This window comes from Camelina sativa, chromosome 11 (assembly GCF_000633955.1).
Source record: "Camelina sativa cultivar DH55 chromosome 11, Cs, whole genome shotgun sequence".
Classification (NCBI taxonomy): Eukaryota; Viridiplantae; Streptophyta; class Magnoliopsida; order Brassicales; family Brassicaceae; genus Camelina; species Camelina sativa.
The window spans coordinates 18386686-18399225 of NC_025695.1; the positions used below are offsets into that span (position 1 = coordinate 18386686).

Here is a 12540-nt window from a genome sequence, read left to right on the forward strand (position 1 = left end):
ATAATTTCGGCCTGTTTTCAAGTAGAATGAAATATTGCAAAAGAAAAATCTTGCAAGTAAGAACGAATTTGGTTGATAATTTGGTATTATTTATTATACTGGTATTTATAGTTTTATAGCACTATACTACTATTATTATGGGGAATCAATTACAGAATAACCACTTTCATTGATGGTCTTTGTTGCTTTTACCACTTTCGAAACAGTTTGCGGATATACCATTCTTTTCCAACGCGAGATTACGGAGTTACCCTTCGTAAGCTCAGATTGAATTGTAAAATGTGTGCCTAATTTTATTCTTTTATTATTCGTTGCCCCTGCCCGAGACCAGCGAGAAGGAAAACAGGAAACGCGAAAGTTTTCTGATGCGTCATGAGGGACCAATAATGGTTGCCCTACATTATTGCATAAAAAAACGCTCCCACTTGCATGTACCGTTCCTCGGTTTTCAGCTTCAAGTTTCTATATCACTACTCCTTTACCTCCTCTGTTAGCTGACATTTGTACCGATCCGGGGAGATTGTTGCATCTTGAAGTTGTAGAGATCGACAGCAAGTTCACCATCTTCGAGTTGCAGAGATCGAGAGGAAGTCAGTTGATTGGTAAGTAAATCCGAGATGTAAAACCAATTTAAATTTCAAATAACAGAGGAGGTCTCTGCATCTTACTTCGTACCCTGATTTACTCCTCCTAGGTTGTGTTCCATCAAAAATGGATGCCGACAGCCAGTCTGTTCATCAATCACAGAGCCCAGGTTTGTAGACCTCCTCTCATTTTCCGTTTTTAATTTGGGAATGTTTACTAGGGTTTTGTTTCTTTCTCGGCTACAATACAACTTCGTGATGTATGTGGCATTACGTTTGGGTTCCCAGTTCCCCGTACTTATTTTGGTTATGTCATGTAGGGTTTACTTCCTCGTTGTAGTTGACCTGCTATACACCATCTATGTGTATGTGGCATTACGTTTGGGTTCCTAGATCCCCGTTCTTATTTGGTTATATTCTCTAGGGTTTAGTTCTCCGTTGTAGTAGACCTGCTATACAACATGTAGGTGTACGCCGCATTCCCGTTTGGGTTCCCAGATCCCCGTTCTTAATTTGGTCATGTCCTGTAGGGTTTAGTTCTCCGTTTAGCTATAGCAGGTGTAGACCACCTAGGTGTTTGCCGCAGTTACGTTTAGGTTCCCAGATCCCCCGTTCTTACATTTGTCATGTCCTTTAAGGTTTAGTTCCCCGTTCGTCTACCATTTCTATAAGTAGGTAGTCGCCGTCTTGCTTACACTTGGGTTCTCGGTTTAATAAACTAGTTCTCCCTTTCTCCTCTCCTTTACATAAAAAGTTATTCTAATTTTACTACCTCTGTATGTGTATCACTCGTCCAGGGTCCCTGCCTTCACGGATTTTTGCAACTGATTGCTATCCAGACTATGCAGTGCGAATTAACTCTTACTCTAAACCCAAGTACTTGATTGATATTTGGAAAATACTTCAAGGGATGCCAGAATTGGATCGGTTGGTGGCATCCCCGCTTGGGAAGCTTTTCTCTCTCCATGTTCGTCAATGTTCATTGTCTGGACAGTTGGTTCACCAAATGCTTTGTAGGCAGCTCTATACAGAGAATATTGATGAGTTGTGGTTCGTATTTGGGGGTCGTCCTTTACGGTTTTCTCTGCAAGAGTTTGCAGATGTTACTGGCCTACGATGCTACCCTTTGCCTCCGGAGAATGAACTCACCGCTACAACCACTCATTCTGAAGGTGACTCCCCTTACTGGTACACGTTACTTGGCGGAACACTTGGTTCTTTGACAATTAAAGAAATTGTCAACCGCTTAAAATCTGAAACAGGTATGCCTATGTGGCGTAAATTTAGACTTTGTCTCATTGTTATTGTGGAGGGCATACTTCTATGTAGAAATCAACCAGTCAAACCATCGGCCGAAGTGGTTGAGATGGTTAAAGATGTTGACTTCTTCTTAAACTATCCTTGGGGTCGCCACTCATTTACAAGGCTCTTGTGGATGGTGAAAGTTGGAAGCTATCTGCCAACCCCAGCGTCTTTGCTAACGAAGCTTAAACAGTCGTCCATGGCTGTCCACGGTTTCCTCTTGCAATCCAGTTGTTTGCATTCACATATGTTCCGTTGTTGCTCAAATACCTCCCTCATGGCAGAGATACGTCCACCTTCCTTGACGAAGCTGTTCTCATTCTTCCAAAGTGCAAGTCATTCCATACAACAACGATTTTCGATGTTGAAAATGATCCCGCCGTATGTTTTTTTGCCTCACTCTTGATGGTGTTTACATTTTCCCATTGCCGCCATCTCTTACTTTATTCATCTCTTTTTCATTGCAGTTGTTCGTGATGTCTCCCAAACCTCGCCAGCATGCCTTCATAACATCTGCCTGTTATGACCCCAAGGTTAAACATTTAGAGAGCCTTATTGTTAATGGCTATCCATTCATCAAGGAAAGCTGGTCTGGAGGTGATGCATTGCTACCTCCTCTCATGTATGCACAGAAACGTAAACTATTACATCCAATATGCTCGACTCAACATTCGGAAACAGACAGAAATGGGAAAAAAAAAATTGGGTCAGAACCTCCGGATTACTGACGACGTTGACTCTGTCCTAGAGGTTAAACTTATGACCTTCAAGGCGTCTCTTATGGGTGAAGTTTGTTAACTTCTCCACCAACGTCAGTTTGCAGCCTTTGGCGACGTTGATCAAGGTAAACACCCATTATCCGACTGCAATTTCGACTATCCTTTTTCACCCTTTCCCAGTCTACAAACCTTTTTTGTTTATATGTCTCCTCTACACATCCAGTTTCAATCTCTGCAGGACTTTTACCTGCCGATGGTCATTCACCAATTTCTGCTAATAGGTCATCACTGATTAGTGAGTTACATCCCTCTGATCCAATGCCCTTGACCTCTACTGCCGGCCAAAACCAATCGTCGCTCCTTCCCTCATCGAAAGGGTATTCTTATTTGCACTCTCTGAATGTCGTTGCTACCTCGTCAAAGGTTTGTTTCTACCCTCTACATTTACTCGGACCATTTACTTACTACCTTTCTCACCGTTGTTTATTAGTACCCCTGAAACTTTTTCAAAATTTACCTCTCATTCATAGGTCCCTGTGCGTGCAGTTACCAGTCATACTGCTCAGGCATCACCTGCTCCACTGACGAGGCAGCATTCCATTCTGCTCTCTGCCCTACCCGTATGTTTCCTGCCTAACAAACTAAACTTCCCCTTTCTCATTTTCGAGTACTCTCCTGAGGATTAAAAACTCAGTAATTTATGTCTTCTTTCCAACAGAAACAACCTTCTCGTATATCTTTGCTCCACGAAGCCGCAAAGTACTCTTCCAATATATCCTCTAGACGTTCTGGAAATAAAGAAATAGTTGATTTGGTTTATGTGACACACCCTCCCATGGCAACGTATAAAAATTCTTCTCTCCATTCACCAAGAGCGGTTTATGCAGATTCAAAGGTGAGTTATTACATTGGAGCAACTAATACTACTTATGCTTACAACAAAATATCCATACTCCATAATGTAAACTATACAATCACGCAGGGGAATTCTCTAACGTTTTCTTCTGGCGACAATGAATGTAACGCAGAGGGCAGCGGCGGCTCAGACCTCTCTGACCTACATATCATCGACACACAACGTTGCAGCTCTGCTCCTGCAATGAATCTGCGTAGTGAAAAGGACAAAAATAAAATTGAAAGTCAGCTGAATACTCCATTAGAGTCCACTACCCGTTGTAAACAACTAAATGGCCCAAAGAGTAAGCCAATAGTCCATGCCCAATACATGTGCAGGAAGTCCCGTTCAGTTCGTTGCAAACAGAGCCATCAGAATGCATTATTCCCGTTGGATCTATGAAGAGTTTGTTTCTAATGCTTTGCCTACTCAGTACTTTCTATACTGTCTCACTGTCACCTCATACACAATCTGCCTTTCCTGGCTTCAACTGTTACTTATTTGTCCATTATCAGACAATGTAAGACTATCTCCATTACATACCAAGTTATAGTTTTTAAAGCATTCTGATCTTCCAAACACTCGCCAATACCCAACCCATGTACTCTGACAAAAATTACACCAAATCTGCCATACCTCTCAAACCACACCTATCTAATGACAGTTTCGCTCTCCAGTGAAGATTAATGATATTAATGGCCACCTACTTTGGCTATACCAATCAATGCTTCCATAGGAATTGTATTATATGTTTTGGTTCCATATTTCTTACGAACTTACTCTTTCTCTCCCAATATCAGTACGGACAGTCATGGATACGCTTGATTTCAATACTGCTCTTGACATAGCTCGTCGTGTTGGTGAAGACTCATTCACGGATCTTCGTGGTATGCTTCTAGCTTCCAAATTTTATAACAAAGTCGCATCTCATCCTGCGGTGCTCCACACTCTCTCCATCGATCTCTTCCTTGCTGACGCTTCGCTTATTAATCTTTCTTCTGCGTTTCGGCCTTTTTTCTTTAATTGTTTCAAATCTCATAATCCCACTGCGGTGTACCTTGAAAGCCTTCGATTAGCTGCAAAAATGGGCCGTGCAGAAGATGGTCTACAGCTGTTATGCACTATTGGGAGTTGTTCACTGCATGCAGTGTTCGCCAAAGGGTTGTTCCAGCTTTGCCTTGGGTTCTACGCAGAGTCAATCTCCACAATTGAATAATTTATCGCGTCTACTTGTGATTACCCAAAAGCTGATCATATTGCTAGCACTGTCTTCCACCATATCATACAGATAGGCCCTACTAAGCTTCGTTCCCATGCGAATACGTGGAACTACGTTGACATCCCTCCATGTGTTATTGCTGGTTGCCGTATGGACAGACGCTGCGTCAACTGTTTCTTCTATTGGTATTGTGTCATGTGGCTTCTTCTTTGTTAGTTCTGGTGATGTAATCCCTAATATTAGTACCACTTCTTCATTGTTGCTAAACTATCACTCTGTACTCGTCAAATATCTCTTAATGAAGTTCTGAAGTTAATTCATCTGCTCCTACCATAAATGTCTTTTCCTTATTAATACACTTCTTTCAATAGCAACTACCATGACTATCTTTCTCCAAATCTACACAGCCAAATATACATTTACTACCTTCTCCAGCAACGTTTACTGTTTCACCAGCATTACTAAATGTCCCAAACTTGACAGATAACTCCCACCTTCCCCGTTCAGAGACCTCTATATGAAGACCGAGGAACCCTTTCTTTTCGCAAATTCATATCAAACAAGCAAAACCACTACCCCTCTCCTATGGATAGCATTCCAGAGCCTATCCTCCTTGACATTGTCCGCCGCCTTTCTCGCTATGGCTTTAGAGAGCTAGGCCCTTTGATTGCTGCTTCTCCATCTTTTGCTGCTCTCGCATTGGACAAAAGTGTTCTTTCGGAGGTCGACATCTATGAGTTCATATTTGTCAGCCCCTTAGCCAATGAGGGATCTGTATACCGTCCATTCTTTCTACGATGTCTCGAGGCTCTCAACCCAACAGCCCAGTACGTTGAAGGCTTACATTTGGCTGCATAGAGCGGACCTTCGCAACGAGCTGTTGACCTCCTAGGTGATGCTGCTGGGAAAATCATCTATGCTCGCTTTGCTGTTGGAATCGTGCTTGTTTGTTGTGGTTCCTACGACGATGGTATGCGTGTTATGGACTCATTCTTCACTTTGGTCCCTACAATCGAAGAAGCAGTAGGCATTGGCGAAATGGTTCTCACACAAGTACGTGACATGGGGTTCCCACGGAGTGACCCCTACGACCACACGTTCACCTTTGGAGGAGGCCTCCCAAATTGTTTTCTTAATGGGTACTCTGTTCAGTACCTTTGTAACAAATGCTTTGTTTATATGTATGCAACCCGTTTCCGTGATCTATGTTAAAAATCTATGCTTTGTTGATCGCGCCTACCATTTACAATCTATGTAATCAGTAGTTTCTTCCTGTAAAAGAAACTACTAAGCCGTTGTCAATTGTCTTAATAACATATTTCTTCGCCCCCTAAAGACAAACTTTTACGTCCCTTTACTTAGAGCACGCTACCACTGTGCGCATACGGATCAACATGGATTATAAAAGCAGCATTCCCATTACTATGCATAATAGCAAGTTCAAGTACAACAATATTCTTAGCGTTTTCAGCCATACATATACATGCAATACACCTTCACATCGCAACATCGCAATACACCTTCCACTGTCCGGTATCCTCGTCGCTTCCAAACAATGCGTCCACCGCATGCGTCCCTCCTCAGTTCTTCGACAAAAAACCTTCAACGCCCCTCGCAGACATGAAATGTGTTGTCAGACTTAGTAAACGTCAAATGGTAACGCAAAGCATCCAAAACATTAGTAATAAGCCAGATACCTTAATGAGGTGATTACACTATAAGTAACCCATAAACGCCGACATCAACTACATAGAAAAGTGGCCTTAAGGCCGAAGCATCCCAAAAAACATACACTGACCATTCCCTGCAAGGTAGATTATGCCTAGTCAGAACTGATATGTAGACGTACAGTATATCTGCTAGTCATATGCAATAGCTACCTGTAGACGCGTAATAAACTTATACTTTTTCTTGACTCGCATACCACATAGCCTACTAGGTTTACCAAAAAGAAATTATATTGCTGCTTTTTAACAAAAAACCAACTCCCACCTTCAGACACCTGCACACGTCAGTCATAATAAGGTCAAATGTGTTGTATTACGTACATGTTCTAACTTATAGTAAGAATATGCAGACCTTAAGCAGGCATGTTAGAGCAAGTAGCTCTGTTATGTCCTGACTGAAAGCATATTGAACACTTATTTGCTCCCCTCTTGCGCCTTTTAGCCCCCTGCAAATCACGTTAACCAATTATATATACACCAAATCATGGCCTATAAACATTGAACGCTTGTCTTTACTCTACCATGAACTCTCCAGTGGAAGGGATCCTCCGCTTCCTTCTATGGCCAGGCCCATTCTTGTTCGTGAGGGGAATGAATTCAGTTTCTTCCACATCCGCTGGCACCTCCTCGTCACATTGATTAGGCACAGGGTAAATGAATTCTGCATACGCATAGGCAAACAGTTTAACCTCGTACTCTGATCCAACCAACGTCTGAACGTCTATCTGCTTCATTCTTGCCGCCGCCAATGCGTGGCAACAGGGTATTTGCAGTTTTTGGAACTGAAGACATGTACATGTTTTCTTACAAAGTCAACATAGTACATCTTCTTCCCATTACTAACTTGAAAACTCCACGCGGATACCCCTTTCACAGCTAAACCGGCAGAAAACGTCTGATGACGCAACAATAACTTGTTGACATTTGGTGTTATTGTCTGTCCCAAGGCCAACTGTCTTCTTCCCTTCTCGCGTCTGATGCAAAACCACTCCATTAGCTTCGAACTAATAGACTCAACCATGGAGACAATCGGTAGTTCCAGAATCTTGCCCAGTACCCCATTCAGGGATTTTGCAATATTGCTACTCATGATGTTGTACCGTTTGGCGGGACAGAAAGCTTGTGTTCAATGTTCCCGTGGGATTGCATCTAAGTATGCAGCACATTTCTTGTTTCGCAAAGCAATTTCTTTGAAAGAGTCGTCGAAGTCACCAAAGTTAAATGCGCGTGCAGCCTTACCCATGAGGTTTGATATCCCTTCACCATGAAACTTGGCCCTTACATTCCTCACAATGTGGACAGCACACGCCCCATGAAAAGCTTGGGGGTAAACATTGTGAACACCAATATAAATTGATTTATGCCGATCAGAGACCAGGACCAAATCCTTCGAATTTGGAACAATCATACTCAGTTGCCTGAAAAACCAAGTCCATGCCAAATCATTCTCTGCATCAACCATCGCAAATGCTATTGGGAAAACCTGGAAATTAGCATCCTGCATACTTGCAGCAATGAGAACCCCCTTGAACTTGTTCTTGATTACAGTCCCATCAACGAGTACAACCTTGCGCATGTGTTTGATTCCCGCAATACATGCTCCAATCGCGAAGAACAGATACTTAAACTGCTTGGGAGCAACTCCTCCACCAGTATATTCTAGTCTGTATATAGTGCCTGGATTGCCTTTCTTCAACAAGTGCAGGTACACTGCAAGCAACTTGTATCCACACTCATCACTTCCCCGAGTTTTAATTATAGCAGCTTCTCTAGCATACCAAGCCTTCATATATGTTATCGACACTTTCAGCTCGTCAAGCACTATAGCTGGGATATCTACGGCCCGTGGTCCAGGCAAACCATTAGCATATTTTGCTTTCAGCATCTCCGCTATAACTTTGGCTGAGGCTTATTTCTCATACTGGGACCTTGCGGTAATTGAACATGTGTGAGTTAGAGTGGCTGTTCTAATTTCAAAATTCTTGGAAAATTTTGAAACAGAATGCCCAAACACTCTCCACGCACAAAGTGGATCAACACAAACACAAATAATCCTCTCTGGTTCAGATTTAGCAAGTCTGAAATGGAACAACCTCTTGATGGCATATATAGCTAGAGTGTTTTGCATTTCCGCCTTATCTTTAAACACTCGCCCAATATATATTGCATCTTCTTCGGCAGCGACAGTTGCACACCCATTTGTGTTTGTTAGTTGGTAGACGTCATCGAAAACCGGTTCAGCGTCACGGCGTTGAGTAAAATCTTCAAACGCAGGATCCACGGTCCCACCATTATCAGCATCAGGCAGATGAAGTGACCCGGTGAACATGTTATTCACCTCAATCCTTGGGCCACCTACACGTCTTCCATCGGAATGTCCATGTATGCTATCTCTAGAGCGTTCTACATCAAAGTGTGTAGGGTCGACAGCTGAAGCATCATCTACAATGTTGTCATCTCTTACAACATTTGAACCATTTGCTCGAGGAATCAGCTGAGAGTCAGATGATTCACTGGTTTCACCATATCCCTCCTCAGCTGAACCACTGTCCGTATTGTTTGCTTCAGCAACCCCTGATACAGTATTAAGACCGTCCACATTCTCAGGCAATCCATCTAATCCAATCACTCCTTCCTTTCTTTGACAAACTCTAGGTGACCCATCAGCTAAGACGGTTGGATCATTAACTGCAGCTAAACCATCCATAGTTATATTTTCATCAGAGCGTAAAGCTGCCTCACTCCGCTGTGCACAATAAGCCAGTACCGTTGATCCTATGTCCTCTGAACCACTACCACCTACTCTTTCCACCACCTCAAGAGATGTATCCTTCTCCAGTAACGGGTCTCTGACGTTGACTGGATAATCTTGATCGAACACCATACTCCAATAGTCATCGTTGTAAATATCTTCGTCGTCTGACCTTGAAGACACCACTGCATCAGTCCAAGAAGTTTCATTCTCATTCTCACCGCCGCCATCCGCAGTCTCTTTACATTTGTTTTTCCCCTCCAACAGCCGAGACTGAGTGCACTGATCCTCTATTTTTGCAATCTCTCTCATAAACCCATCATCTTCCTCACTTACTAGAAAGTTGTTAACATCGACGTCTCCTGAGTTACTCCCGTCAGAGTGAACAGAGAGTGAAGGCGTCCCAGGATCTGCCAATCTAATTAACCCACTGTTGTTACTATCAGGCGAGACCTCCGCATCATGGTACATAAGACCACTCCTCCGACTACAGTTTCCTTGGGCATTACCTGCAACCGAGTATATTCTCATTGCACCGTTTGAGCAAGAAGCATCATTCCCATCAAATAAATGTCTCCTAACACCACTAAACTTATTACAATCACTGGTGCCTGCATCACCAATTCCTCCCATCCCAATACGTCCTAGCGTCACTCGCGGTACATCACCAATGTTTTCATCTCTCGCAATGGCTTTCCCCTTGCCAGTTTCAAGTCCACATTGTTTCCGGATGATGGTGCCTTCAGCAGCACTGCTTTCATGATCAAGTGACAGTAACATGTTTAGATGTGGTGCGGTTCTCATAACTTCCAAGAAGTTTCGTACCCCCATACTGCTTGTGATGACGACTGGAGGTCTTGCATTGAGTGAAAAGATTGAAAGTTGTGACGAAAGCCAGTAGCTTAATTTGGGCTTAAAGTTCAGGTCATCAAGCTCAAACTCGTGACGAACCAGTATGAGAAGCTCCTCGTAACTCGTATCCATGGTCATGGATATGCTGCGTGCGTAGCATTCTTTAGCAATATAGAAGTCCCAAACACCTGTATTAGAGCATTCCCAACTCCCAACAATAACAAACACAGCCACTTCCGCTCCCTGAAACCCATAACACACAAATACACGAAATAAGCAACTACGTAACAGCCAAGTCGTGAGAGGAAACCCCTAAGCCACTCATCACGAACCTATGACATTAACTACCCACAAACAGGACAACCATTTCGTTCCAAATCTGCTACAATAGTATAAGTGAAGGAGAAGCTAATTTACCTACGGATCCATGTCTCTAGTACCACTTCTTCTTCTTTCGTAACCCGTTTGCTCTGTTCAGTCGGACTTTTGTTAATTATGTTTTCACCCAATATCCACACTAAACAGAAGCTTCTACCATATCCTTTATTTTTGGCCAACATTTTATAGATCCACACAATAGTGAAACCCTACGGATTTTCAGCCACACAACGCCAAAGCGAAACAGTTCCTCCTGTCCGATCGGTGAACAGTCGCCGCTGCCCAAAAAATTAAGACATCAACTTATCTGCCCGGACAAAAAAAACAATTTCGAAATCGTTCCTCATCCCGCTCTTAACCTAAGGGCAAAATTGTCCTCAAAATGGTAGATCCAAAAGCCCATTAAAATGGTAGATCCAATAATTTTTCCCCAAAAATGGCAGTTCGGACAAGAAGCCCTTATTATGGGCACCTTTTCACTAGAAAATAGACACTTTACAGAGTTCATTATACAAATAGGAATTTTTCATGAAAAAACGTTTTCAAAATGTCAAAGAAATTTGAAATTTTTGAAGAAAGCTTGTTTTCACGTTACTTTTTTCTAATAATTTAAAATTTAATATCATTTTAGTTTATTTTCTTTTAAATTTCGAGGCCCAAAATATGGTCCACCAATGTGTTAATACTTAATAGTAAAGGTTATGTGACGTTAGACAGACAGACAGTATTACACAATTTACACAACTTTCATTTAAAATCATGTTCTTTATATTCAAAGTTCTTCTAAGGTCCGTCCAACTGAATGTGCCTAATAAGATCCCAGAAGCAAAACACTTATCAGACTGTAGTTATGAATCTCTGATTCAGTAATTTTATTAGAAATGATGTATCCATTGATGTGTATAAGCACAAAACGTAACCAAGGTTCTTGAACAAAACAAATGCCACCCACCTCTTCTTCATTATTGCTTTTCTTGTACATTCCATTTTTTGATCTTACAGGAATCAACAACATAACATTACCTTTATTATATCAGTTTGCTACGCTGAGCAATTTTACTATTACAGATAACAAACGTACTCTTCTGTTTAGTCCTTCCTTCCCGTCTCATTACAACTCTAAGAGAGATTCTTCTTACGGGCGAGTTCTCGTGCCATCTCCCTTAGCTCCTCGGGAGGAGGAGGTCGAGGTGCCTCTTCAGGATAGACAACATATGAACGCTGCACAACAAATAGCCAAATATGGAAGATTAGGGAATGCCTCCATTGCACTGTGCTTTGGTAAGACCCGGAAAGAACCAGAATACTAGCAAAATTCTTAATGAAGTCCTAGAACCATTCAACATTAAGAGGGAAACAAATCAGATAGTGATTGCTTTAAAGATCCAATCAGTGATTCATAACAGTCAAGTACAACAAAAACACATTGTAGACTTCCCATTTCCTAACTATTCAGCAAAACCCCACAGGTGATACAATACTCGCAAACTAGCCAAACTGGGGCAAATGAAACATCGCAGACTGTTTGTTGTATGGAGTCAGACCCAGAAAACTCCCTAACTACCATCGAAACTTCGAATGAAAGCAAATTGAAAACTACGATGAAGAATCACTGACAATTCAAGGAGATTATAAACCATATTTCCCAGTGTTACAGTGATTTAAGTAACAATGGCGTTTACCAAGTTGAGAGATAGGATAACTAATTCAGAGCTAACCAATCAACCTATGTTCCTAACAGTGTACAAAAACAACTTAACAAAGTTAATTTAATAACCAAGCATCAAAATCCCTAACTGTAACCCCCCATCGCTTAATCCACGAACAACAAACAGCTTCAATTAGAAAAATTTTATTCAGAACCACCGACACGATTATAAAAACTCTGCAAATGACACATGTTTCTGAGATCCTAACAACTCTGTTTCCTACAGTGACTCATGCCCTGAGAATTTCTAACAATGCGTTTAGAGTAAACAAACGTCCTAATCAAAATCTATGCCAAATAGAGAGAACACAACAAGCATCAGGTTCCAAAAAAAATCGAAGTCAGTGATGATCATTTCGTGAATCAGAAAATAAGAGAGAGAGAGAGAGAGAGAGAGAGAGAGA

The 12540-nt window shown here is 41.9% G+C and overlaps 4 protein-coding genes across 11 annotated transcripts; 1 reads left to right on the plus strand and 3 right to left on the minus strand.

Annotated features, from left to right (window-relative positions):
* LOC104723739 lies at positions 327–4072 on the plus strand. Of its 7 annotated transcripts, XR_002033946.1 has the most exons (9): positions 327–602; positions 695–754; positions 1382–1756; positions 1847–2267; positions 2354–2730; positions 2844–3028; positions 3136–3225; positions 3324–3500; positions 3588–4072. XR_002033946.1 is itself a non-coding variant. In XM_010442132.1 (8 exons), exons 2-4 carry the CDS (start codon positions 712–714, stop codon positions 2361–2363), a joined length of 939 nt encoding a protein of 312 aa, XP_010440434.1. In that variant the 5' UTR covers positions 327–602; positions 695–711; the 3' UTR covers positions 2364–2730; positions 2829–3028; positions 3136–3225; positions 3324–3500; positions 3588–4072. The 7 variants fall into 5 exon arrangements, 6 of the variants coding, with proteins under 6 accessions (XP_010440434.1, XP_010440438.1, XP_010440435.1 ...); XM_010442132.1 differs by having other exon boundaries at positions 1382–2267; positions 2829–3028; XM_010442133.1 differs by having other exon boundaries at positions 1382–2267.
* LOC104723740 lies at positions 6117–10572 on the minus strand. 2 transcript variants are annotated; one of them, XM_010442138.2, is made up of 6 exons: positions 10468–10572; positions 6968–10293; positions 6799–6892; positions 6600–6721; positions 6417–6523; positions 6117–6319 (listed from the first exon to the last, which is right to left on the minus strand). In XM_010442138.2, exon 2 carries the CDS (start codon positions 10186–10188, stop codon positions 8356–8358), a length of 1833 nt encoding a protein of 610 aa, XP_010440440.1. In that variant the 5' UTR covers positions 10189–10293; positions 10468–10572; the 3' UTR covers positions 6117–6319; positions 6417–6523; positions 6600–6721; positions 6799–6892; positions 6968–8355. The 2 variants fall into 2 exon arrangements, with proteins under 2 accessions (XP_010440440.1, XP_010440441.1); XM_010442139.2 differs by having other exon boundaries at positions 6117–6330.
* Positions 6959–7536, minus strand: LOC109127305. Its single transcript, XM_019231898.1, has 2 exons — positions 7291–7536; positions 6959–7228 (listed from the first exon to the last, which is right to left on the minus strand). The coding sequence occupies exons 1-2, from the start codon at positions 7534–7536 to the stop codon at positions 6959–6961; spliced, it is 516 nt and encodes a 171-aa protein (XP_019087443.1).
* Positions 7573–8331, minus strand: LOC104728107. Its single transcript, XM_010447136.1, has one exon. The coding sequence runs from the start codon at positions 8329–8331 to the stop codon at positions 7573–7575; it is 759 nt and encodes a 252-aa protein (XP_010445438.1).

Bases quoted from the DNA above. Each gene is read 5' to 3' on its own strand.
- LOC104723739 (XM_010442132.1), top strand. From the start codon at position 712: ATGGATGCCGACAGCCAGTCTGTTCATCAATCACAGAGCCCAG. The intron at 755-1,381 runs GTTTGTAGACCT...TCACTCGTCCAG, and splicing joins TCATCAATCACAGAGCCCAG to GGTCCCTGCCTTCACGGATT.
- LOC109127305 (XM_019231898.1), bottom strand. From the start codon at position 7,536: ATGAGTAGCAATATTGCAAAATCCCTGAATGGGGTACTGGGCAAGATT. The intron at 7,229-7,290 runs GTTAGTAATGGG...ACATGTCTTCAG, and splicing joins TATCCGCGTGGAGTTTTCAA to TTCCAAAAACTGCAAATACC.
- LOC104728107 (XM_010447136.1), bottom strand. From the start codon at position 8,331: ATGCTGAAAGCAAAATATGCTAATGGTTTGCCTGGACCACGGGCCGTA.
- LOC104723740 (XM_010442138.2), bottom strand. From the start codon at position 10,188: ATGACCATGGATACGAGTTACGAGGAGCTTCTCATACTGGTTCGTCAC.